The sequence below is a fragment of the Gallus gallus genome, chromosome 8, assembly GCF_016699485.2.
Source record: "Gallus gallus isolate bGalGal1 chromosome 8, bGalGal1.mat.broiler.GRCg7b, whole genome shotgun sequence".
Taxonomy (NCBI): domain Eukaryota; kingdom Metazoa; phylum Chordata; class Aves; order Galliformes; family Phasianidae; genus Gallus; species Gallus gallus.
Window position 1 is genome coordinate 14,244,984 of NC_052539.1, and position 26,677 is coordinate 14,271,660.

Sequence of the window (26,677 nt, forward strand, 5' to 3'; positions counted from 1 at the left end):
AACAGCTCTGTCAGAACTGCCTTGTTTAGAACTAGATTGCTATACAACCTGTTCCAAATAAAGCAACCTACAGGTTTGTTCCAGCGCTTGTATCTGAGTTTGACTTCTGAAAAGAGGAGCTTAATGTTCAGTTCTTACTGATTACACAGAATTCGCACTGGAACTGCTCTGGTAAAATTGTCTGGTTGGAAAAAAAGACTTAACAAAATGCAAATGACTCCAATGAGGACTTGAAACACACATCTTTTAAGTCTTCAGAAACTAGCAGGTCAGACCTCAAGCTGACTTTAAATTGTCACCAGACCAACGGCCCTATGGTAGATAGTAACAGTAATGAAAAGCTCTCACAACTGCTGCAATACAATCTGCCAGCTACTTGGTTTTGTGCAACCGAGTTGAAAGAGCTGAACATTATCAGAGTTCTAATAGCTGAGTGATCCTAGGCCAGAGGAGTACATAACCCAGGCATTGAGGGAATGAATGTAGCAACTCAACATAGCTTTGCACGTGAAAGATCCCAAAATCAAACCAACTCTGACTGTCCTTGTTGATAGGAGCATAAACATCTCCTGTTCCCTTGCAGGAGTCTGAATCCCCAGCTGGGCATAGCGCTCACTCCATTGTTGGCAAAACACAATTTAAAAATGCAGATATTCTTTGCAATGTTTTCTGTGAGATTTTAAAGCAATTTAAAATCTCACAGAATCTTTAAAATTTTAAAGCATTTTAAAGCAATTTTTAAAGTAACTTCCCAGAATGAAAAGCATTTGCAAAGTGAGGCATTAAACGTTCTTCAGCATTGCTCTAATTCTGGACACGGATGTGCAGCAAAATGACAGAGGACTATTTCTAGGAAAATCAGTAGCCATTATATATAAACCATCTGACCACCAGCAATTACTGAGCAAGGATGGTGCCTGTGTACAGAACACCCAGATTTAAGTCATAAACAGACAAAATAAAAACAGCAACAAAACCACTATCAGAGTACATGTCTGTAGTCTAGCCTCTCTTGCATGAGCAAGAACAGTGTGTTTGTGCACACCGACATCTACAGATATTTAAGGCTACGGCTAGTGATTATATGTTAAAAGGCAAAACATTATTGTTGAGACATTCAGGTAAGAAAATTTTATTCTCAGGAAGTCCCATTCGGAATTCTATTGTTCCTTAAAATAATATATTATGTAATAAATAAATAGGATAAAGGAATTGTGACAAACTACTGCTGATGAACTTTCGTAGCCACATGGAAAGCAGGAATAAGCTTGATGTCAATAGCGATTTCAAATGTTCTCATTTCATTAACTATTTACACAATATGATAATTGATGTTAAAACTTCCTGAAGTGATGAAGAAGCACATCAACACCAAAACGTATTGTTAGCAGTCCGTTTTAGCACGTACCTGAAAGCTTGCTGCTCTGCATGTGCTTTCTGCTTGTGTCTTCAGCCTGGTGAGGGTGCTGTTCATCACAGTGAGACTTGGACTCTGTCTCCATCACAAAACTAAAGAAAAAAATCCAAGACCTTGAAAACCAATTCTGGACACTTGAGGGAGCAAACATATCTGCTAATACTCTTCATTGCCTTGCACTCAGTTTCCAAAATGAGATGTAGAATGTGAGGAGTTCCTCTGCGCTGCCTAAAGTCGCAAGGCACCTACCATCCCAGAGGAAAATCAAACCAGTAAACCCACTAGATCTCAAGTAAAAGGTAAGAAGGGGGAAGAGAAGGAAGAAAGCAGGATAAGCTTAGAGACAAACGATTTTCTTTTATCTGGTTTGCTCATTTGTGATAAAGCTCTTTTTCCTTAAGTTTGCTTTGAAAAGTGAGGACCCAGTCCACATGGAATTACCTGCATTGGACACTGCAGCACCCCTACAAAGACAGAAAACCTGAACACGTATAAGAGAAAATCTTCTCAATATGTGAGATTTCTCCCTCTTCCAGAGAACATAACCCAAAAGTGTCGTTATTTGTTCTAATCTCTCATCGAAGAAGTAATAGAGCATATTCATTTTGAAACTCTTCTTCCCGAATCTTGTAAGAAAAGGTGTAGATGACTGTACTAACATTCAATTAAAAAAAAGATAATCCTATTTCATGAAGAAAAGAGACGCAGAGCACCAAGGAAGGACAAACAGTGACAAGGGAGCTCAGCAGCACCGCCTCTCACAGTGCTCTCATTGCTTCTGCTCGAGGATCTTCCTTGCTCATACCTTTGCCGAGCCCACAAAGTTCTGCCTGAACTTTTCTACAAGGGGGGCACGTATCCTGAAAAACTTCAGATGAAAGGATTCATCTATTTTGGTGAGCTAAAATACGCTTTGCCCCCAGAGAATCCTGGCTACCTTTATTCTGTCATTCTCACGCAGCAGAATGGGGACAGGCAACAGCCTCTTTCTGTGAGGAGCGCAACTTGCAGACTCATGGAGTGAGGTGACACCCTGCAGCCTTTCACGGGCAGGCACTGCCCTGCTAGTGCTGAGCAGGCAGACGAGCCTGTTCCGAACCTGCAATGCACGGCCTCATTAGCAGAGCAAGGAGAGCCCATCAGCACATGGCAGAGCTCACTGCAGGCAGAATGCTGAAATGGAGCCCCAGCTCCAGCACCTGTCAGCGCAAAGCCAGCGTGTTCAGAAGGCTGTAAGCAAAGTTGCTCAGCCTGTAGGACCTCGGGAACATGGGCAGGGTGGAGGGGCCTCCGTAACTCAGGGTCCCCTTCCATTACTCTGTGTTAAACAGTAGCCGATGGCTGCAGAGCTGAATGCCTGGAATACCTGAATGTATCTTAGAACAGTTTACAGACTTGGAAGTGGGCCTCGTGGCTATAAAATGGAACCTAATGGAGTCTGATCAAATCAGGCATCTGGTTTTTACGTTACGAATCATTCAAAAGGGATCATCTGAGAGAAAAAAGAGGAAGATGGAGATGATGCAAAGTTTCGGCTCCATTCACCCACAGTTGTCCCAGCTCCCATCACGGAAAAAAAGTTCTCCACGGCATGGAAATAAGCGAGGTGCAGGCGGTGCGGCCCGTACGGCTCACACAGCTGCAGGGCCCTTCGAGTCAGGTCCCGAGCGCTCAGCGGCTGTCCTCGGCTGCAGCATCGCCAACTGCCACAGAGCCACCGGCAGCAACGCGACTCGAGCAGCACCGTGCGCGTGGCTGCGTGCCAACAGCGCACGAGGAGCCGCACACGCGGGACTCGAGCCAGATAACGCCGGTACGCGCAGACAAAGGGCAAGCATCTGGAACGTGTCACAGCGGGTTAGCGTTACGCGCAGCCCTCGCAGCGAGGCTCCCGGTCAGACGCGCCGCGCCGCGGGCACTCGCATCGCCGCCCAGGGCATCAATAGCGGCGGGCGGGAGCTTCGAGGCATGCGCCGTGCGGGAAACGGGGCCGGACCCCGCGGGGTGCTCCCGGGCCGGGCCCGGAAAAGCGGGGCCGCCCGGCCCGCGTCCCGCAGCCCGCCCTGCCCTGACGGGATCCCACGAGGGCATCGGCCCGGCCCGGCGCAGAGCGGGGCCTCCCCGGGGACGGGCTGCAGGGGAAGCGCCAAGGGACCGCAGAGGAGGCAGAAGACGAGCGAGCCGCGCCGATGCCCAACGAAAGGCTGCGCGGGACCGGCCGCGGTGCATCGGGGGGTGGGGGCGCGAGGGAGGCTCGGGGACACGCGCGGGACTCACTCACGCGGCCGCCGCGACACACCGGAGTTTTGCCCGCTGCCGCCTTTTGCCGACCGCCCCTCCGCGACCAATCCCGGCCCTCGGCGGAAGCCGCGGCCGCGGCCAATGGGACGGCGGGCCGCAGGGAGGAGCGCTGCTATTGGACGACGGCGGGGGAGGCCCGCCCCGAGCGGCGGCGATGGCGGGCTGCGCGCTTGTGGCTCTGCTTCCTGCCGTCCTGCGGCCGCGGGGTCGCACCCACGTCTGTCAGCGCGGGGAGAGAGGTGTGTGGCGGCGGGGGGAGCCCGTGCCCGCTGAGGCGCCCGTATGGGACGCAGAGCGTCTGCGCGGGATAACAGCCCGTGTAAACCTTGTTCTGTCTGTGTGGGGTTATTGCGAAATAATTGCCAGCCCGGGGTAAGATGTGGTTCTCTTCAGATCTGCCATCAATTCAGCTCAGTTCTTCGGGAGTCCGTGAAGCTGCTCCGTGTACGTTGTTGTTTGTGTGGGTTTTTGTTTTTGTTTTTAATAAATGTAAGCACCGTTTTTGTTAGAGACCGGCTCTTCTGCATTTGAACACAAATACCTTCATCCCTCGATGAAGAACGAGAAACCCCGAAGCTGCCGAAGTTCCCAGCTGCCGTTCGGCTGCTGCCTCGTAGTGCGCCGCAGTCAGCAGAGCACTCCCAAGCAGAAACGCGTTCTGCCGCTTCTGCTGAGCTGCGCGGTGTCCTCTTACGGGTTTCGGAAGGGGGTGCCCAAACACGTTGCTAAGCTGCTTTTGTGGGGCAGGTTTGTTTTTCCCCAACGGTTCTAATTGGCCCTTTCTGTTCAGAGCTGTTGACAAAGCAGTGCAGCAGCTTTTGCTCAGAGATTTCGCGCAGTTAAATACAGTAAGGTTTAACAATTTGGGTTAAGGGTGAGGGTGTTTAAGAGCAGATTATAGCAAACATGAATTAAATGAGGGATAATGGATAATGACGAAATAATGACAGACAAATTCTGCTCTCTGCTTTATCCATGTAATCTTCTAGAAGTCAGAAGTATTGCCTAAGTGTTCATACGAGCAGGATAGTCCTGCTGCTAGCAACAGGCACTGCCATTTTCAGTTAACCTGCTGGGCCGGTCTTAATACCTGCAGTCACTGCTGAACGCTCCATTGCACTGCAGTGCCATAATTTTCAATTTAATATTTGCAAAGTAGTTGGTGATTACATATGAGCTGTGTGTTCAGCTCTGCTGCCTCGTGGCCAGGTCAGAATTGCAGCCTGCCTCTTGCCCTGTCTGCTTTTGTGCTGTGAGAATCTATGAGCTGAACCATCACTCCTTCTCTGGAGCTTCCATTCTCTGTTAGCAATATTGATACTATTTTTCTCCCTACCACTTAGCTTGCATTCATGGGCAGTGAAAAATACCTTTTATTTTATCTTCCAGAATAGATTCTACATAGCTGTGGTTTCTTTCCCTGTGATATCTCTATTTTCTTCCATCCAGCATCTAAAATCCTTTTCGTTAGACCCTCATCATTTATCTACCTTGATCACTTGTTCCTCTCCATTTCCTCCTTTCCTATTGATGTAAATACATTGTGCTCCCTTGTGCTGTCTTCCCATTGTTTCTGCTTCTCCATTATGTCAAATTTACATGTATTTGTTCTCACAAGCATAACTGCACTTGCAGTATAATGTAATATTGACTCCTTTTTTTATTGTCCTACTCTACTTAGTCTGCCAGAAATGCCAGCCTTGATGCTCACCTTCATTTATCTCTCTAAAAATGCTTTTTACGTTCTAGTTTCTCATCTGCCTAAGGGAGAAGTTCAAGCTGGCTGTGACTCTCATAAAAATATCTTCCCAACATTCACCCCTTCATCAAAGTCTTTCTTCATGTACATCTTAACAAAAGAATAATAGGTTATGTATACTGTTTCCACTCCATTTCCTTAATCCTTGCTTAAGTATCTCTAATTTTCTTATTATTCAGAATGAATGTAAAATACGTAAAAGCATAACTTCTGTACCTTTGCTAAGGCATGAGAAACACTCCTTCTGCGCTGGCTTGGGAAAGCAGAAATCCCTTTCCTTCTTTGCTGTTGGGGCAGAGAAGCCTCTATCTTCTCATTCAACACTGAATTTCCAGTTCTAACAATGTACTAAGGCAAAACTTCTCAGAACAAAAGAGAAGAAATTGCATCAGCCAAATATGACAAACAAAGCAGCATGTCTAATGCTCTACAAGTCAAACTGCTGAACTGTCTCCTCTTTGTGGCTTTATCTCTAGGTTGGATCTGTAAGATGAAGCCAAATGACAACCCAGGCCCGAGAAGAACGTTGCTTAAGGCTGACAAGCAATTGCCAAAGCCAACCTCTGGGAGCTCTCCAAGAAAGGATCAAAACCTTGCTGTGAGACTGCATCCACTGCTGCCAGAATCTGCAGGTGAATCAATTTTTTTGTTGTTGACAGATCTAAAATAGTCTGTGTTGATGCCAGCTATTAACCTCTTCTTAGGTCAGATAAGCTAGCATAAGTCTCCTTGTTCTTGTACTGTTCTTCAGTCTCGAAGAGAAGATCCCAAAAAGGTAACTGATTAATGTTTCCAGCACAGACAGAGATAGGAGATCTTTACATCCCACTTGTGTCAAAAGTATTTACTCATAAATTAGAAACTCAGAGTGAGAAACTAGAAACTACTTAGTATACTACTAGTATATTACAAGTACAGGTACAAGTACTGCCCTGGCAACATATATGTGCACCAGTATGTACGTTTTAATGTTAATATAGGCTGTTGAATGTGTTATTCAATCTTCATTAGCCTAAATGTCATATTTCCTAGCTTAATTCCTCTTATTGTCAAGCAACATGATTCTATGGCAGAATTTTCTCTCTTTAGCACCAGGTTGAGACAAATCTCTTCATGCTATTGTGCCCTTTAGGAATACTGTCAAATTCAATCATTCAGGACTCATGAGTCTTGCACTAACATGAAGAGATTGATTTGAAAACCATGGGACTACATTTTTTTCTTTCTGTTTTTCATTTTCCATTTCCATACCTTAACCATTTTACATGAAAGCTGAGATTGCCGGCTTTGCTCTCACATGCAAATGAGTATTTTGTGATGCTAGGGAGCCCTAGAATAATGCACTTGGATGTGGCAATGACTGTCTATGCAAGTATTTTCTGATCAGTTAGAACTATCTAAAATGTCAAGAAATATTGTGGTGTCAGAAAATATACTAGAATATAGCAGCTTCTACAGTCTATTTAGAGAGAGTTAAAAATAGACATAAAAATTACCCCGGGCAAAGATGCAGAGGAATTCTTGACCTTTCATAAACTAGGTCCCATTCGAATAAAGTATGTTTTAATAAGGTTGGTAAAAGACATATACCTAAGAATAAATAATCACAGGTTATCCTATACAATGGAAAAGTTTGAAGAGGGTCAGTAAGTCAACTGGCAAGTAACTGAACACAAGTTCCCAGTGTGATGTAGCAAAAAGGATCCATGCAAACCTGACAGAGTGCAGATGTTAATGGTGGCATTTTTTACATGTATATACAAATTGTGAAGGTTATTCAAGCATAATGTACATGGCTCTGCAAGATGGATACCAGAAAAATGAAATGAGTACAAGAAAGACCTGTCAGAGAAAATACTATGTAATTGAAGAACTAAAAATCCTAACTACCAAAAAGATTGAAAGTTGAGTTTACAATAGTGTATACATACACGCACAGAAAGAAATATTGAATGTTAGGGCCCTTTAAATCTACTAAGAAGTGGTGTAGGGGGGAGTAATGCCTGGTAGCTGGAATCAAGCAAGTTCAAATAGCGTGGTACTCAGTTCAGTACCGCTAGCAATAATTAGTTCTTGAAAAGAAACAGGTAAGGGCTGTGGCGGATTTCTTGGCATTTGATGTCTTTATCTTTTCTATATTTAATAAATAAATGTCTGTATTTACAAGCTCTCCACGAACTCAATAAATAATTCTTTCTTACTACCGCCCCACATCTGTCTTTCCTTTCTTTGTATGCCTTTTCCATCTTTGACTGCCTTGTCCCACTTGCTCAGCACTGTGCTGTGGGATGGGAAAGAAAAATTGTAGGTAAAGGGGAGATGACTGCACCCACTTTTTGTCCCACATTACTCAATATCTCTCAGAGCACTTCAAGGAGAGTCTCCAGCCATTACCTTTATTTGCCACTTAGAAGAATGCACTTTGTCCAGCTGAGCTCTCTCTACCCAGATCTCATCCTTCCATGCTCTGCTACTGCAGTCTGTTACAAGGTCAGCTCAACAGCCTTGCCTCAGCAAATGACTGAGACTACAGCCAAAAGCAAAGCAATGTAGCTGGTCTGGAGTGATGCTTCAGAGACTTTTTCAACTTTTAGACAAAATTAAAGCTCTCTTTGACAGCAGCTATCCATTTAAAGTAATTTGAATGTTCTTGTATGTGCTGCAACTTCTGTGACTGCTTACAGCTTAACAGGAATACAGTGCCTGGCCAAAATGGTACCTATGTGGCTAAGGGGAAAACTGGCATCTTATGAATATTAAACTGAGTGCTTTTCTTTTCCCTGTATTATATATTATCGTTCCGTGAAACATCTGTTTGCAAGTAGGGTTACAGTTGTCATTGTTGTTTTCTACATTTCACCAGCACATAAGGTGCTGCTTTTTTAATAGTTAAACGAGAGATTCTGTTCTCCTAATAGATACGTCAATAACACTGTGCTTTTGCTCCTTTATCTGACATAAAGCTGAATCTGGTAACCTCACTTACTGCATAATTATGTTGTCATTGGGAATACTCACACATGTAAAATGAGAAGGACTTGGCCCTTTGGTCATATTTTTGTAATAAAAGATAAAATGAGATTTTAGGAAACTGCAACTTATGACCATGATATTTATGAGGCTGTCAGGATTGCACTGTAAGAATTCATATTATTTAATTCTTCACTCTGACACTAAAGCATCATTTCATTTATATGCAAATAAGAGTATACTCTACTGCTGTTTCTTCACTGAAGAAGCTGTTTGAATTATTCACATTTTATTAATAAAACTTCATAAATAAGTATTTTTTCTACTCAATTGGTAGTGGCCGGGAGAGAATCTATTTATCAGATTTCGTTATTATGAGCTTCATAACAAAATATAAAGATTTATGGAGAACATAATTAGATATTATATGATTGTAATTGAAACATTGGGTTATACAGATGAAATACACTTTTCTTGGTGCGTTTCTTCTTGGTAGAGGCACTTTCTGGGAAATGGACTAAACCCAGTCCCCATCACTGTGTTCCAAGAACTGCGTATGAAAGGAACAAAGCAATTTAATACCTTTGTGTTACCATACATACTGAAATAATTTTGAGTAATGAAAATATGCCTAAGAAAGACTAATGTGGTGAAAACATTCTCTTCTGTGCAGAGGTGCTGGTGTGCAGACCTAGCATAGCTGCATATATATTACAGTGCAGAGCCTGAAGCTGTCTGGTCTTTAAACCATCAGCATTTAATTTTCCCTTCAGGTACAGATCATGGTCAGAATACTCCAAAGGTGAACTCAAATCCACCAGAGCTGTGAATGGGGCTAGGCTGCCTGTGGGGCTGAGCCCTGCCACTGAAACAAGGCTATGGGACAGCCAGGTTTGCAGCCTCCTGATAGATTTATGTAGAGCAGAGATGACCTGATGCTCTACTTAGTCAAGATATCAGCCTCTTCAAGTGTACACCAGGGGGACGTTAGGAACTCAGGTGTTTTCTTCAGCAAAATCAGGCTAAAGAGGCCAAGTGAAATTTGTGTAAATTGCTTTGTCAGGGCTAGGTATTTATACTGCATTTTAAATAGGCACTTTTTGAAATACTGACACTGAATTCTCCTTGGAGTTTTGAAGTATGAGATACAGAGAACAATGCAGATATGAGCTGTCCAATTCTATTATACAGTAGTACCTGAATGCCTATATATGACCTAAACCAATGAAAATTTAAGGGAAAAACTCCAGAAGGGAAATACCTGCTGAGTATTATAGTTCAGCCCTTAGAGTTTTGTTTCATTTTATCACTATATGCTGTAATCCAAGCAGAATTTTAGTCTCCTTTCCTGTACGTCTGAAATATGCTGTAGCAAAACTACTGCAAATTAGAAGTAGTCCAGTAAATCTAAGCTGCCTAAGTCTGTGTCAAGAGCTGAACATGCTTTGTGGGAAAAACTGGATTTTGTCATTGTGATATTAGATACGCATTGAATTTTGTGTTTCTGTGGAAACAAAACCATGGAGCACATCTTGTGGAAGCCTCTCAACATCTCAAAAATATCAAGACTGAAAAGTTAACCTGTAAAAAAACAGACATGTATATGAAAATAATTTATTTTGCATTTGAAATAAGGATTTGTGAGCTGCATTGAACTTCATCCAACCAAGCACTTCACTGTGCAGTTAACTTTAAGTATATGTAACCTTCCTGAAGGCACTGAATTGTGTGTGCTAGGTAGGCATGTGTGTTTAGAAAAGCAGCAGTGAGCGTTCCTTAGTAATGACTTGCAGCTACTCTGAAGGATACTGTATTGGCTGACAGAGTCAGTGAGACAATAGATGTTCTGAAAACGTTTACCTACACACAGCTGTGATGGGGATACCTAATGCTAGTCAGAGCAAAACGTAATCATACATCAATTCTGATCCATTCTACACATGATCTTTTTAAGAAGTTCAAAAAAAGACTTTTTATGCTAGCCTGTTGTAGCAGAAATGCTGAGTCACAGCCTGAAGCAGTGACTGAACACCTGGTGGGGGAAGGCAGCGCCAACCCAGGGGAGCTCGGGTGCAAGCAATACCCCTGAGTGACCAGAAGGGGTAGAGCCAGGATCCTTTCCTTCCCAGCCCTCATTTAAGGGTTGGCAGTGGAAGTAAGGGTATGTCACTGGAGATCTCTGCATACTTGAAGCCTTCTAAAGGTAAGTAGCTTCTTTCCTTTGTTTCTGTGACTACAGCTGTTGCATTTGAGCAAGTCCTCACATGTTGAAGCCTAGGACCTTGCTGCTCTGCTGTCGTTGCTGCACTTCCCATTGCGTTACACATAGAAATGCTAAGGTTGGAAAAGACCCACAGGATCATCCAGTCCAACCGCAGGCTTTAATGCTGTTTTGATAACATTGAATAAGTTCTGAAAGTGCTAAATCTAAAGTACTCACTTTGTTATTTTTTGAAGAATGAATAATTGTAGTTTGATAGCTTTCATTTCTGGAGTTTGTTTTTATTTTGAAGATGCTATGCTTAACTTTTTTTTTCCTGGAGATTCTTTATCCCTCTCCGTGTTGAATGCTAGCTGAAGTATTAAGGCAGAAGAATGCCATTATTCTTTCAACAATACGTATTTGCTGCCTGTTCATGGTATTACTTACAATAAGCGGAATCAGACCACAGAGTAGTGTAAGTAAGTATAAACATCTGTTTTGCTGGGTTGTCTGTGACAGCTTTGTAGCCAAAAGAGTAACTTTTGAGGTCTACAAACATTTGATAAGACAAAAAAATTCTCTTTGAAAACAGGCACAAATTCTAATTCTTAAGAAGCTTTATTTGCAAAAAAAGGAAAGGAAAAAGGAATCTTGAAGTGCATGCTAATTTTGGTGGGTTTGATCATGTGTGGCTGAAAATTGAGGGGAAAAAGAACAACCTTGTAAATCATCTAGAAAGTAGAGCTGTAGACTATGGCAGTATTCTGATAAGGTTGGAAGCAAAAGTTCAGGCAAACTCAGAAAATGTACCTACAGTATTTGGTTACATTTCATCCACTGAAAGTGTAAATGCGGAATGTTGCAGTGTGAGTGTTCTTCTGCACATTAAATCATTTTGTAGGCTGGAGTGTGAGGGGTAAGCTACTGATCCAAAAACTTAGAGACAGTTCCTTTTTTTTTTTTTTTTTTTTTCCTCTCCTTGTGGGGGATAGGTGCTGATTTGCACTACTGAGATTGATGGGATTTCTACTCCTAGCTCTCCAAAGGGAGGAAAGCCAGGGACATCGTTAGGATGACTTTTATTATTAATTTTTTTTTTTCCCTCATTCCAAAGCTATTTTGAAGTGGCTGAAGATATTCAGACTTGCTAGGGTCCAGAAGGCACTGATGGGCCATGATTAGTCCCAGCTCGCTGCCCAGTACTCCACTTGAGCTACTGCTCTAAGCTGGACAGGACTTGGGTCCTGGCATCCTGCCCCAACCTTGGGCTGTTGCAACCCCAGGGAGGTGCCAGATGGGTGCCAGGGCTGCCTTGGCTTCCCAGGACTCTCTCTGCCCTGCTCCCAGCTGTGGTGCTGGAATGGGTCCTGCCCTGCCCGACCCCAGCATCCCTCCTTACTGCCACCAGTGGAGCTGCTGCCTTTCTGTGTGCCCTGACACAGAGGTAATGATTGTTGAATTTTCTTGAGGAAGAAATCCAGTGACCACCATCCTGCTTCTCCGGTACTTCTCTTGTACAGGTAATGTATACAAGAGGCTCTCTGTGAAAGCACTCTTTATAGGTAGCTCTTGGCATCTGTGTTTCCAGCCTGGCATCTGTGTGTAGTTGTATGTGTTCACGATTCACATTCCCAGCTCCTTTTGCCAAAAGGCAAATATAGAAATTTACATTGGGAACCTGAAGCCCTGGTCGAGGCAACTAAATAACATGATTGTAAGATCTCCCAGTGCAGCAGTAAATCAGAACAGCTATCAGTGCAGATTGTCATATACTTACAGCATTCTTCTGTCACTACTTTGTTTTCTCCTTGGGGTAACAATACTAAAATCTGCGAAAAGCAGTTAATTTCTTGCAATGTGTTCATACTCATTATATTCATACCTTTAAGTACTCATACCATTGTAGTCATACCTTTAAGTCTCCCGTACTACCGCAGTGCATGGCTGCGGAGGTGACAGCTGTTGAACTTAGATATGTAGATATGTAGCCTATTGTTCCTTTTTTTTCTTTTCTTTTCTGTTTTTTTTTTTTTTTCTTTCATTAAAGGGAGAGGATAACATGTCTTGGAAAAGCATTATTTAAAGTGTGCACTGGTGCACAGCCGAGCTTATTCTATATTAAATTTCAAGGATGAATTCTCTTGTGAGTAGTTTTCAGCAACTTGACTGATTCATTTATTTTTCAAGAAAATTGTCTGATATTTTTCTTCTTTCTTGTACTCTCAGCTACAAGTAATCACAGCAACGAAATTGGTTTTCTTTTTATATGGAAAGGTGCAAGAACTGACTTTGCTAATTACGTGAAAAAGTGGTAACTTCTCCAGGCTGGCACAGGAAAACATTGAAGTTTATTGCAGCTTCTGTCTTGTGAGACAGCCATAGCTTTGTGTTAGAATGCTGCAGAAATCCTTTTTTCAGCCTCCAGTACATGGCCAGCAATACAATGGTGTGAGAATCCTGTTTGGTTTCTTCTGCCCACCTCCTTGTTGCCATCCCAAACATATAGAAATGTCAAAATAGGCAGCCTATGGTTAGAAAATAAGTAAGTCCAAATCCTCGGATTCTTTCAGCTCTGTTATTATTTCAGTGGAGAAACTTGCAAGGTGAGGGAAGGCTTGGGATTTCCGACAGGCAGCTGAACGCTTCCACCATCGGCTCAGGGTGTCAGGCTTCTTCACGGTGACCAGCAATTAGGTGCACACCTCAGTTCAGTACCATGCAGAGCTGTCCTTTGCCACTCTTCTAAGAGTACACTCGCTACAAGTACACAGTGCACATGCACTTGGGAGCTGGAGCATGTGAAACAGCTCTTTCTATTTCTCCGTGTGGTAAGTCTCTATCAGATGAAGTGGCAGACAAGTGCTCTCCAGGAACATCAGGGAAAGTACAAAGCAGCAAAGATGACTGTATCCGGTGGGACAGTCATTTAAAAACAAGCTTTTTGAACCCTCAAATGCTGTAAGTCTTTAATGCTTCTCTAAGCAGCAGAAACTCATCTGGAAAACCTTATTGTTGTCATGTCGCCTTGCCTGTAACTGGTTGTTTGCTTTCTGTTATGTTTTTGAGGGGCAGTATGTAGTACATTAGTGGGTTTTTTGTTTGTTTGTTTTTCAAGTGTCCTCCTACATTTCCTCAAGTCAGAATCCCATTTTAGGACTTTGTGGTTTTCCGTCATGTCCTCTGTGAGGAAATATTTTAATACTGCAATTTGGTGTAGCCGTTTTCCAGATAGTGTTTGGCTTGCACGTGTTCTGCTTTGTGGGCAGAATTTGGATGATTGCATTTCAATTTTTATTTTTGTTCTTCAGTCTGCAAACCACAGGACCATATGGCATAGCTACAGAAACGTGTGAGCTCGTTATGCAACTGCTTCCTAATATAGCTACAAAACATGGAGGTGATGAGTTAAATGGATCAAAAATAATGTCGCTGTTTGAGAAGGAAGCAAAGCCCAAGCACTTACCTCTGGGAGGTGAAATATTGTTATCCAACAGACATTTCCAAAATATCGAATGGTAAGATAACTGGAATGAATTCATGAGCATTCTGGTTTCAGCAGGGATAGAGTCAGTTTTCTTCCTAGTAGCTGGCATGGTGCTGTGTTTTGGTTTTCAGATGACAATAATGTTGGTAACACCAGTGTGTTAGTTGTTGCTGAGCGGCGCTTGTACCTAGTCAAGGGCTTCTCTGCTTCTGATGCTGCCCTGCCAGCAAGCTCACTGCCCTGGCACAAACAGATCAGATGGCCTCAGACTACTGAAGTAGTAGTACGAGTACTGAAGAGTAGTATGAGTCCATACATATGGCATTGGCAATGACTGGAGTGGCTGCCGCCACTGCTGCTTGGGGCCTGGCTTGGCATGGCTTGGCTGGAGGTCAACAATTGCCTTGTGCATCAATTGCTAACACATTACTTACTCATTTGTTTTTGTGTTGGTTTTTTTCCTGTTTGTGTGTCATTGGTTTGTTTTTGTTTCTTTTTTTTTGTAATGATTGGTTGTGTTGTTTTAATATTTATCGTATAAGTGCCTTTATCTCAGCTGATGAGTTCTCCTCCTCTTTCCTTTTTCCCCTTTTCCATACTCTCATCCATCCCATGGCTGCATGGTGTGTAACTACCTGCCAGGTTAAACCACAAAAATGAATACTTCCATTCTTTTGTCTACCAAAAAATGGTCTTCCTACTAGTGTTCCTGAAAGAAAAATGAGTGAGGAAATGGGGGCTGATCATATGTTGTACATGAGAATTGTCAGCTATGTGGCTAGCCACACATGCTCCACGCAAGCAAGGTGTTGAGATGTCACTGGTTTTGTACAAATTTGGTAATAAACTGTCACTTCTTCTGTGTATTCCTCAGGTGTTGCTTGCTGTCATACTGATCACCTGTTCTTACTGTCACTCTGCTAAATTGAATTTTTAGCAAAATAAAAGGAATCATTCAGAAATAGGTATTATCCTACAAGGTTTCATAAGAAATTGGAAATGAGTAGGATTACATGGAAGGATCAAAATTTTTTGATGGGAGGATTTAAAATTTTTTTTTTAGACAGCAAAAGCAGCTTGGAGCAATTTCTTAAACAATGTCAGTAAAACTAACAAATGACAGAATGGAGAATAGCGCTAATCAGGGAAAAATCACTAGAAGATTATGGTGTTAATTTGGTAGTTGCTGGGGAAAGCTGAGGAGTCTTCATGTTTGTCCTAGTTACAAGGATCTTGAGGCTGTTGTGGAAGCCCACAACTTAGCAGGCTGTCTTATGAGTAAGGCAAAGAAATAAGGCAACTGCAATGCTCCGCTTCCCTATGAACGCTGTCTTTCATGCCAGAAGAAAGGCTGAGAGGTTATTCCATCACAATCCCTACTATGTTCAGTCTTCTTGTAGCCACAGGCTTTGTGTCCTAAACAGTCCCTCTCGCATTTGAAAACCCAATTTCCTTTTGCTTTTACCTAAAATCTACCCCTCAGACACAGTTAAGGATACTCTGTGTTGTGAGTGGTTTGTTTATCCCAGGGTGCTTTTGCTGGTACTGGCCAGTGGGAACTTATTCTCTTCTGACTTTATCTGTATTTGTATATATGCAATGCAAAGCAGTACATACTGTGTATGTAACACAGCCTTACTTGATAGTGTTTGGTGTCCACAGGGCTCTGATGAGAGTTTCTTCCTAAGGAAAGGTGGAAAGTCAAACCTTTTATCTAAAGGGGAGTCTGGAGAAAATCCTTGGAGGAAAACAAGGTAAAACTTTGAATAGATCCTGAAATCAGTGAAGAGCCTGTGGAGATAGCTGAGGATAAAAAAAAAAAAAAAAAAAAAGTCATTTTTACATTAAAATTTGCCTTCAATTGATTTATTTCAGAGTTTCTACTGTGTACTTATACTGGGAAACAATGAAGTCAAAATATAAACATCTCGCATTAGGAATGCAGATAGATCTGATGATACCTTCAATAGATTTCTTAATGGGAGATTAAAATGAGGATGGAACTATGGTAGAAAAACAGATGGACAAAGCAATGAAAGTAGTAGTACACGGGAAAAGGAAGCTAGTTGGGGTCAAGGATGAAGTTGGCATCGCAGACAAGGGAGACAGCTATTAGGTCAGAATAGAACAGAACAAAAGAAGAGAACAAGCAGCGCATGTATAATATATGTGATAGGACCCGATTCTGCCCTAGCTTACACTGGTGCAACTTCTTTGGCTGAATCCTTTTAGCACAATGTCACTTTCAATATGATCTAACAATGCGCATGCAAGCTTTCTTGCCTTTTTTTTTTTTTCTTTAATCAGTGCACAGAGCTACGTTTTCATTGTCTTACACTGTTTCTAGGCAATTGTAATTTCACTTTTCCACTGTTGTTACTATTGTGGTCCTTCAGATACTGCAGGTTTCTTCTGTGCACCTTCCATGTGCAAACATTTCTCTGTTTCAAGTCTGTGTTCTGCTTTAGGAAAATTAAACTCTTTAAATTAAGCATCATTTGGGGAAAACAAGATACTGCAGACTCTTGCTTGACTAGTGTATTATTTTATGCATTTTTAAAGTCTATGAATTCTAGGCACGTTCCACCTATTGATCCTCATTTACGTGTTGGGTTTTGTTTTGCTTTTTCACATTGTCAGTATTCCTGTTTTCCATGTTTTGGCATCAGTGGTGCAAAAAGGAGCAAAGAATAAAATCTGCTCCCAGAACGAATGAGCAGAAAAACAGACTTGCCTTGAAACCCTTTTTTACTGCATCTTTTATACTTCCAGCACTTATATTATTTTTAAAGCTCCAACCCCCAGGGAACTTTGCTTCTAACCTCTGGAATTTAAGAAATAAAAAAAAAAACTCCTTTCCCCAAAACTCTGGGCTTCTGCTACTCCTTACACATTTATTGCACATTACTTTAGTATTATAGACAATGCTGTATTTACTGCTTGTTTAAATCTCCATAACAGAAGTAGCATTAAACCCTCAGTTCACTCATTAACGAAAAGTAACAACAGTATACTTGTTGTTTTCCATTTGTCTACCATGCTTCCAGTTCTGAAGAGCTACCCATGCAAGAACAAAGGGTTGCAGCTCCTAAGAAAACTGTTTCATAGCCCTACACAGAGGAACAAAGAAATACATACAAAGGAAGCTGTGCCGTACGCCACTCCAGCAGGCCTGGCTGAGGTGTGCTGAATCCCAGCAGGCTGAGAAGCTCGTGGAGCCCCCAGCAGACAGCAGCACTGGGGCCCCGAGACCAAAGCAGCCCATCAAAGATAGGGATTTCATACTGAAAGGAAAGTAATACATATATCACTTAAGGCATCTAGCTTAAAATATTAAAAAGGAGGACAGAACTATGGAAAGAGGAGTTCTTTTAGAAGATTGCCTGTGGACTGTATTTTAATGTTCTGAAGCTGCTCCCTCCAGCTATTTTATACAATACCCAGTTTTCTTGAGTTTCAGAAGTACTAATGATTCAATGGATTCAGAATCACAGAAAGCTCCTGAACTCAGCTTATGCTTCCCTCCACTGCCTTGAAGTCCTATTTCCAGCCAGTGTTTTAGAACTAGACAGCTTTGCAACAGGGTAAAAATCCCTTAGCAGTATTAACTGTTAACTTCTTTGAAAGGAGTTCGTTTTAAGCCAGAGAAATTGGATGTGTGTGACAGAAGTATTGTCTCTTTTTCTAAGATCTGGTAGATTATTAACCTAAAAGCTTGCTTTAAAACAGCAATCATAGTAATGAAATGCAGTATGTCCTTTTGTGTTTAGTATCAGTTTTTTTGCTCTATTCTCCAGTATTTCTGTAGATATTTCATGTGAGTTTTGATGTTTAAAACTGCAGTTATTTGAAATGTCACAAATACTCAACAGAAATTGGGTAAGTAGCAAGCCCCAGTCCCTGGTTTAATAGGGGCATGGTGCTTTTCTAATCCTTTTCAGACATGCAGCCAACAGTTTTTTCTATAATGTCAAAACATGATATAAAAATACCATTTCATGCAAATTTCAACTACCTGTGGCTTCAGGTAGATGCTGCATACTCTCTAGCTGTAGAAATCATGATGGTAAAAAGATGGCTTGCTTTTACGATGGCAGCAAACAACTGCCAGGGTTTCCACTATAAAACTTAAACTAGGAAAATTGTAGATGTTGCAAAAATGTAACTGAAATCAATAAAGGAGTTCTATACCTTCAAAATCTCATTTGAATACCTTCTTTTTTTTTCTACAAGACAGTTACGAATGAATTAGAAATCCCTGAAATGCTTTTGAAGCGAAGCTGTGCTCTGTTGAAATTTCACTGTAATCAGAATGTTCAGCTTCTTTGCCCAAGGTTTTGATGGGAAGTCTTGAAATAACTGAAGTATTTTAAAAGCAAAACAGTCTGAGGTATCTGAATTTTACCTGGATGAAAACTCTGTTTTCTGACCAACTCTAGGCAGAAACACACTTCTTATTCCTCTGTTCCACTGTTTTAATGTGAGTCATCGTTTTGCTGATCTTAGTATTTCACTAGCTTTTACTTACCTGTCCTCTTGGTCTGGGTGCTCCCTCCAGGAGTCTCTCAGCCACTCTCAGAGCCCTTCCCTACCATCTCCCTTTTTTCTCGTTCTTTTGTTGAGTAAATCTCCTCCACTGATCTGATGTCCACTGTTCTATTGCACAGTTGTTATTGTTGTATTATTACTGATTGATCTTGCCTTCATTACAATAATTGCCTTGTTTCTCTTTGCTTTCCTATGGCATTCCTGAAAGCAGTAGCTAGATGTGAGCAGCAGAGCTGTCAGATGCAGTTTGCTGATAGGCAACACCATAAATAAGTGCTTTAAAATTTTATCAGCACCAGCCTTATGCCTTAACATTTCAGTGCATTTCTTTCTCACACACAATTATTTTTTGTAATGACTATTATTTCTAATGACTAAGGTAGGTTTATATAATTTCACTCTTAGGTGAAATTCCTGAAGATCTATATTCTATGCCTTATGTGCTGGTGATTAAGATTCTTCCCTGTGTGTATGTAGTAGCTGGGAGGAATAGCTTAGCACTGTGATGTATTTATTTTTATTTTATTTTTTTTAGAGGAGATTTATCCTAATGCTTTGTTCTCCCTGGTACTCCTGCTGTTGCCACTTCTACTGCCTAAGGAAATGTTTCTGTCTCAAATCCCTCCACTTCCAAGGTCTATGTTCAGACCATGACTACAGTCCAAAGGTCATGCTTTGGAGAAAACAAGTTGGTGGAAGGAAAAGGAAAAATTGTTTTAAAAAGGTGGTGACTTGGTGAAATTTCCTGAGTTTTTACACACAGGAGCTCATGTTGGAGATTAACATGGCCTCCTTGGTCTTACAACTCCAGCTCTGCAAAAGCCAAGAGAAAAACAAGATAAAACAAGGTGACACTGACAGATGATAGATTTCATTTTATTTGTAGGTTGGCAGTGCTACAACAGCAGTTTAGGTTGACCTGATCTTACTAATTCTTCTAAGTTAGTATGACTTTCAAAAGCATTTTGTTAAGGTAGAAATTCTTAACTTTCCATTTATTTCACAACATATTAAACAATTTTTAAGGCTACATAGAATCTGCTCCTGTAATTTGGAGTTATTAGAATGTGATCAAATTTTCCACTTTTAGATATTTATTTGACCCTTTGTCTCTCCTTGAGAACGTGAACCACATGTCAGTGATGTCACTAGACCTACTTTGCTTAATTACAGTGAGTATCTGGTTGGGCTCCTTTGCATGAATTAAATATTTGGACAAGTGAGCACAAGACTGTATTCTCTTCTAGCCTAGGGGAATGCTGTGGTTTGGCTGGAGGAGTCTCCCAATCCTCAGGTGAGTTTCCTAAACCATGCAGTCGTTTCCACATACACACTCTTTCTACGTAAGGCTTAATCATTCCATACCATTTTGGACCGTTTTACCACAAAGAGATGAGGCAAACCTGGACCGCAAAACCCAATAACTGAGTACTGAAGAATTCTCACTCAAAGTGGGAGACGTATATTTAAGTTGCTTCACACAAAAGGAAGATTTCTTCAGTGAGTGCTGTAGTAACAACATTGTTTGGAAAAAAAATGGGAATGGAGAAAACTACTCTGCTTTGTAGGAACTTGTTTATTTCTGTAAGTTCCCAAATCTTCCCCAGAATTGAAAGCTAAGGCTTTCAATTTTCAATAGACTCTTCCAATAGAAAACACATAAAACACCTTCAGAAGAAGGCACACAAAGCTGTCAGCACGGAGTGTTATGACATCCCCTATTCTTCTGTAGTTACAGCCTTCAATCCACTGACCATTTCATCTTTATTTAAATATATGTCCCCTTCTTTGTATCTTAAAAAAAAATAAATAGTAAATCTATATAGCTTGAATTAAGAAGTGTCAGGACTGATTAGTGATATCTGGACTAAATATGCAAATTGCAAAGTTTTCTTCATGGTTTTATACGAGAAGATGTTTTTAAAACTTTATCAATGTCAATGTGTCAGCCTGCATTTCTCTGTGAAATCTTGAAACTGCTCTTTCATCTGTGTTGTAAACACATCAACAAGTATGTAGAATGTCTTGACTTTGAAATGCTGTCACCTACTTTCTGTACCGTTGTCAGTAGTCAGCTTGTTATAAAAGTGTTTCATTTCTAACTCTGTTTCTTTTGGTACTGTGTCGACATACTGCATTTTTCAACAGTGTTCTTTGCTGCCTCTTCCATTTTTATCAATAAATGTAGTTTGACAGAAGTTCTTCTCTTTCTTTGCAACGTGTTGATATCTCTGGCTCTCCACTGTCACCGAAGCTGTTGTGTTACTTTGAGGCTAAGCTGAGTGCGTGTAAACCATCTTCAACATTTTGTGCCAAAGTACAGAGGGAATTTGAACTCAAAGGTTTCTGTGATGGTGAGAAATCCCTAAGCTTCAGTCACTGCCTTTACTTCTCAGTTGGAACTTTCCCAGAACATGTTCAGTTTGATGCAATACCTGTTCCTGACGGCCTGCAATATGGAGTCTGCACTTTGCTTGGAACAAACCCATCTGGTGATGGACAATTTCTTAAACGTGATTGTCTTCAGGCTTTTAATTCTGCTGCTTCTCATATAATCTTATTTTTTTTCAGAAGATAACGTGTCAGAACTGGTGGAATGGCCTCAAGTGCTGCAGCTTAAAGCTGAGTTATCTGTACAGCTCACTGCGTAGCAGAATGTAAGACACTGTTTTCAAATCTTGAATTGCGCTTATTTCAAAAGGATTTTTCAAACCAAATATACATCACTGAAATTTAAATAGATGTACATTTGGTTAAACTGGAAAAAATATCCTGTTCAAGTGATTTCAAGACTTGTGCAATAGATATGTAGAAGAAAGTCAGTGAGACCAATAGCTACGATGTATTCAACATAATGGATGCTTTAATATTAGATACTTACACCATTCTTGTGTGCACCAGAATGTCAACCTCTTTTTGCATTTACAGCAGTATGGTTTCCTCACACCTTTCAAAGGCCTGCATCGTGACAGTTCATGCATGAACTCCTTCCCACTATATCAGTATAGATTACATTCTTGATAACTAACATATCATAAAGAACTATCTTCTAGTTACAGTTTGTTTCAAAACCAGGCTGACATGGAACAGAGATCAAACAAAATCTGTATACACGGGCCTAGTTTGAAAAAGCTAAGGATCTGTAGTGTGTTCTGATGACATACTCTGCAGAAACTTAATTGGCATATCATTGCTGTCTAACTTAAAATGCACTGCACAGCTACAGTACAGAAGATTATTAGAAATAACTGAGTAAGCAGACTGTCATCTCAGGAAAGACGGTAAGAACTATCAGAATTATCAAGAATACATATGTGTCTTTGACCTGACTACATCAAGCTGTTAAACATACAGGCTCGATGCAGTTCACCTTACACATGCATCATGTTGATTCTTTAAACACAGTCTGTATGTTTCAGGACCTTAATCAAAATAAGTTTACTAATGAAATGGGATCAAGGAAGGGAGGGGGTGAGTAGGATCAGCTTCTCTAGAAGTCTTTGTGTTTATTTTCAGAAGGCAGTGGAGTGTGGATGAGTATCTTGAAGAGGTCAGTAGCTATTTGTTTTTTTCTTTTTTCCTCTAGAGAAAATGAAATGGACACAGAATCACAAACATAAACTTTTTCAAGAGAAAGAATCAGACATACAGATGGCTAAGTGGCCAGGATGTCACACCAAGAATGGAGGTCTCCTTACCTCTAGTCTGTTCCAGAAGCCATTATATATCAAACTAAAAAAAATCTCATTAAACAGAAACTCTCCGGATGAATAAAAATGCCATGTGAAAAACAAAATGTTACAATAATTCATCTTACATCAGGCTCATATTTTCAAAACTTTCCCTTTAATGTTGACAAATATCTCAGTGATGTTAAAATGTCTGTATGAGCAACTTTTCCAAGGTAAAATCCTATTTCCCTATGAATTGCATATCCTGACTGACTTTGTGGACCTAATCTTTCCATAATGCTTGGGTTGGGTTTTTTTGCCAGTTTAATTAGCAGCTGCAAGTTAACAAGCTTTTGGTTATAATGAGAACTCACAGTTAACTGTTCTGCAGGTAGTGTTTGGGAATATGTGTAGAACTAAAGATTTGAAAGATAAACAAATTGGACACAATTTTCAAAATTCCTATTTATCTGGTGATTTGGATTGATCTTTGGAGACTGCTCTGTTTCTTTTTATTACTGAAGCTATACCGAAGCTGAAAATTCATAAACAGTTCACACTACTTCGAAACATGAGCAAAAGAGACTATTTTGCAGGGAACCAGTTTGATAAAATTATGAATAGGTTCACACTGCAAAAATCAAACATGACTTAAGTTTTGTGCAGGAACAGGGGTCTTACTGTAGAACTTAGAGTATTCATGATGTTAATTTTCGTTAAAAGTGCTTCCACTTTTTTTACAAATGATAAAATTATTCCAGAAGGAGAAATCTGTAAGTTTTATAATGCATTAGAGAAAAAGAAGAAATGTATAGATGTATTACTTTTCAGGGTCTTCTGAATCATTCTTCCCACAATAGAGTACCATAGTCTCCAGTGCAAAACAAGAAATGATGCTGACAAGGATTTTGTCAAAGTGAACAAACCATCAGAGAATTCAGCATCCAGATGTTACATGGATCAATATATCATTGATCCACAACAATTTAGAGCAAAAAAGCTAATTAAGAGTTTTGCTGTACCTTTTTTCTTCTATTAAGCTCTTACTACAACAAATTTTTCTAGTCTCAAAAATGTTTATTTCTATCCTCTCCTTTAAAAGAAAAAAAGCAGACTGCTGGAACTGATGAGATGAAAATAGCAGTTGTTTTCCAAAACAGGGGTTGCGGATACAACTTTCAGCTTTATTTGTTATTTATTAAAAATCTGAATCCACCTAGACTTTATCAATGGGAGATTCCATATACGTTAAGGGAAGCATCAATGACTTGCCTCCTAGGAAGTACACTCTCATGAAGCAAATGCTCCCGCAGCAGTGATCTCATTTTATTTCCTCTGTAGGTACCTCATGTTATCAACTGAGCCTACAAATTAAACATACAAAAACTACAAACTATCAGCTATGTGAACTGTAAGATCTATTCTCAATATTATCTCTTCTGTCTATGTGCAAAAATTGCTACTCTCTAAATACTGAGTGACATAAAATGACATTTGTACATGATGAGATTTGTTCAGGGTGGAGTTCTAAATATGGAATGTGGTTCTTTTGTTAATTAGAAGTAAGATGCAAATACTGTACATAATGAAAACGGTCCTTGGTGGCTATTCTGTTTGACAGGTTTCATAGGAGCAGTTCATGTCTGAAAAAATGTATAGATAAGAAAGTGAAAACAGGGAACGAAGGTAAAGAAGTATAGGAATAAAAAAATGTTTTCCCCAACTCATCGTGAAAAACCATATGCTAAATATATTTTACTTTAGCCACATAAAAATCAAAGTTCAAGACCTATGCTTCCTGGGAAAGCATATGTTAGGGGCAAGGCAGTAGCAGCCTGCTCGCTGGGACCCAGGGGAGCAGCGCTGTGTATCAGTCTGGGAGATCCCCTCTGGCTGACATGCAGGGCAGCACTGCCAACTTCCAGGGGAAGCTGCATTTAGCTCTCTTAAGACCCAATCTTGCAAACACTTATGCACATGAGTAACTCTAGCTTTCATGAGTCAAGTTACTTATGTGTTTAAGTTTCTGCAAGGGTGCAACGGCAGGGCCAAGTAAGTGCTTGTGAGCAGGACAAAACAGAAGAAATTCACCCCTGATTTTCCTCACCTGGGCAACCTGGTTTGTGCTTTCACAGTGATTTGTTACGAGGAGAGGTACTTCTTAGAGACCAGTGTTTATGCTGTCACATCTCTGAAGCTGTGGATAAAGCTGGACAAAGGAAACTAAGATAGGATACTGACAACTGTCATTCTTCTTAGGTCCCATTGTTTTTCTGCATTTAATTTGTTTGATCTGTTCAATTTCTAAGTTCTGGAGAAAACTGAAGCTTCTAACAAATTTGTGGTCAGTATGAGGATTACTCTGTTATCGTCATATGGATCACTGACCAATGTCTGGTGTTCATGATTTTTTTCAGTTTCATTGCTCCAGAATATGGAGGTTTATGGCTTAGTATATATCTCTATGAGCTGGAAAGACTCAAAGCATATGGCAGATCAGATGTTAGGCTTGAGGGAAATCAAAAATTAAACTGTCTCAGAGCTGTTGAGAGACTGCTTTGCTATATATTTTATGTGATTTGTGTATGTGTGTTGAGGGAGATGTCACCTAGGGAAGGGAATCGAAGAAAAAATAGCTTAAAAAAATGAACTGTTTGTATTATCGCTTTAAACTTTTAAAGTCTGGTCAGCTAAAAGCAGATGTTGTGAACTAAGATGGAAACTTGCCTGAGGCCAGAATTGAAGAAGGCATTCTCTAATAGTAAGAAGTAAAAATGTTTTCTGGTTTCAGAATTTATTGTAAGAATACAATGAGTAGTCCTCAAAAATGTCCCCATTTTTATATAAACTAGTGAATAATATCGGTGGTTTCAGAATTTAATTTCAGACGTGTTCATCAGCAATCCTGCTTGTATTCTAAGCTGTTTATCATAAAATCTTTTGTTACTCTGTGCTGGCCAAAATCCTGTCATGTTGGAAGAAGGAACGAAGTGCTTCTTGCCCTTGGCTCTTTGCCCAGTCATTAGATGAGAGGTGGATGAAAGCATCTAAACGTGGTGCCAGTTTTGGCACACTGTAATATTAAAGAGTTTTGATGTGAGTCAAATAATCAGCAATTAGAAGTAACAATAAAGGGGAAAAAAAAAACAAAACTCCTATACAAAGAACTGTAAAAATGAATATAACCTTTCCTGCACCCTTTTAATTGACCAGGGCTTGCACAGCACTGGAGAACATACGTAAACAATGTCTACAAATCTGAAACAGAAAGTTAAAAATTAATATTTTCAAGAAAGTAAAACAAAAAAGTTGCTTAAAAATTATTTATGTTAAAAATCAATCAATATTTGAGAAAATTTTATGTCTCCTTTTCATCTATTTATGTATGAGGAAATACATATTTACTGTCGCTGCCTCTCTAGTGTTTGTTGAATGGCATGAGGCTTTGAACGAGCTCAAAATTGAGTCTTTCTGAGATAGTTCTGCAGTTTATTTTAAATGTACTTGTTCAGAAGCTGTTCTCTAATGCAGGTCCCAAACTGTAAGCTGCAGCATTTCTGTGGGAGAATAATAGCAACCCACTTCTGCATTTCACAAATCCTTTACTTGGTACTGCTTCAGCACATATAATTTGTTTGAGGCACCTTTGCTGCTCTAATGCAGCAGCAAGAATATATCTACACAATTTTTCAGAAATTCACTAGAAAATATTTTAAGGAACGTTATTTTCAGTGTATTCATTTCTCCCTCCTGTAGTAGCCCTTTTGATAATGCACTCACACGATGCAGAAATCAGCCTCCTATACTGATGTGTATCAGGGTAAAAAAGAGTAAGGGCTTCCCGACAAGATAATCTCAGGTAAATCCATGTTTGGTTAAGCCCTCAAATCTGGCACCCGCAGTTCAGATCTGGGCACAGGGCTCTGATCGCAGCGGGCTGAGGGGAAGCGAGCGTGCGGCTACATCACCGCTTCGCCCTCTCTGCCGCCGCCATTTTGTGCGGGGGTGACGGGAGGCGCCCTCACAGCTTCGCCTCTTCTCGGTCGAGGGAGTAGAGCAGAGGGAGTCCTCGGGCTTGTGGAAGAGAGGAATGAGCGCTGGCAGGTGGGGATGACCCCTGTCACCAGCCCAAGGGCACCTTTCCTCAGCTGGGAGCGAGCAGGAGCGTTTGTTTGAGTCGGCGGCCCTGGAAGTGGGGACCTTCCGTTAGCGCCCCCTGGAGAATTCACTGAGGTGAAGGCAGCGGGCTGAGGCAAGGGTTGGGGTTTAGCAGGGAAATAAAGAGCAAAGCAGCTTCAAAACAGGAAATCCCATACGTCTGTAG

At 40.8% G+C, this 26,677-nt stretch overlaps 3 protein-coding genes across 34 annotated transcripts in view; 2 read left to right on the forward strand and 1 right to left on the reverse strand.

Moving 5' to 3' along the window:
* CDC7 (cell division cycle 7) overlaps positions 1 to 26,561 on the reverse strand; it is a 39,803-nt gene extending 13,242 nt beyond the window's left edge. For 2 of the 13 annotated variants that reach the window (XM_046944784.1, XM_040705141.2), the window contains exons 1-2: positions 3,717 to 3,763; positions 1,409 to 1,509 (exon numbers count right to left, since the gene is read on the reverse strand). In XM_046944784.1, coding sequence (XP_046800740.1) covers positions 1,409 to 1,502 — 94 coding nt within the window. In that variant the 5' untranslated portion in view covers positions 1,503 to 1,509; positions 3,717 to 3,763. Of the gene's footprint in view, positions 1 to 1,408; positions 1,510 to 2,354; positions 2,628 to 2,888; positions 3,764 to 5,693 lie in introns of those variants that run through there. The other 11 variants (XM_422347.8, XM_040705138.2, XM_025153089.3 and 8 more) reach the window with 7 other exon arrangements.
* On the forward strand, positions 3,009 to 6,147 carry LOC112532897 (translation initiation factor IF-2-like). The gene is made up of 2 exons (XM_040705144.2): positions 3,009 to 3,957; positions 5,954 to 6,147. The coding sequence occupies exons 1-2, from the start codon at positions 3,009 to 3,011 to the stop codon at positions 6,145 to 6,147; spliced, it is 1,143 nt and encodes a 380-aa protein (XP_040561078.2).
* The window catches only part of HFM1 (HFM1, ATP dependent DNA helicase homolog), a 39,586-nt gene continuing 39,251 nt past the window's right edge, over positions 26,343 to 26,677 (forward strand). For 17 of the 20 annotated variants that reach the window (XR_005861961.2, XR_005861962.2, XR_005861959.2 and 14 more), the window contains exon 1: positions 26,343 to 26,586. Coding sequence is in view for 1 of the 20 variants with exons in the window: in XM_040705082.2 (XP_040561016.1) it covers positions 26,444 to 26,457 (14 nt within the window). In the remaining 19 variants the exon portion in view is untranslated. The remainder of the gene's footprint in view (positions 26,587 to 26,677) is intronic. The other 3 variants (XM_040705078.2, XM_040705082.2, XM_040705092.2) reach the window with 1 other exon arrangement.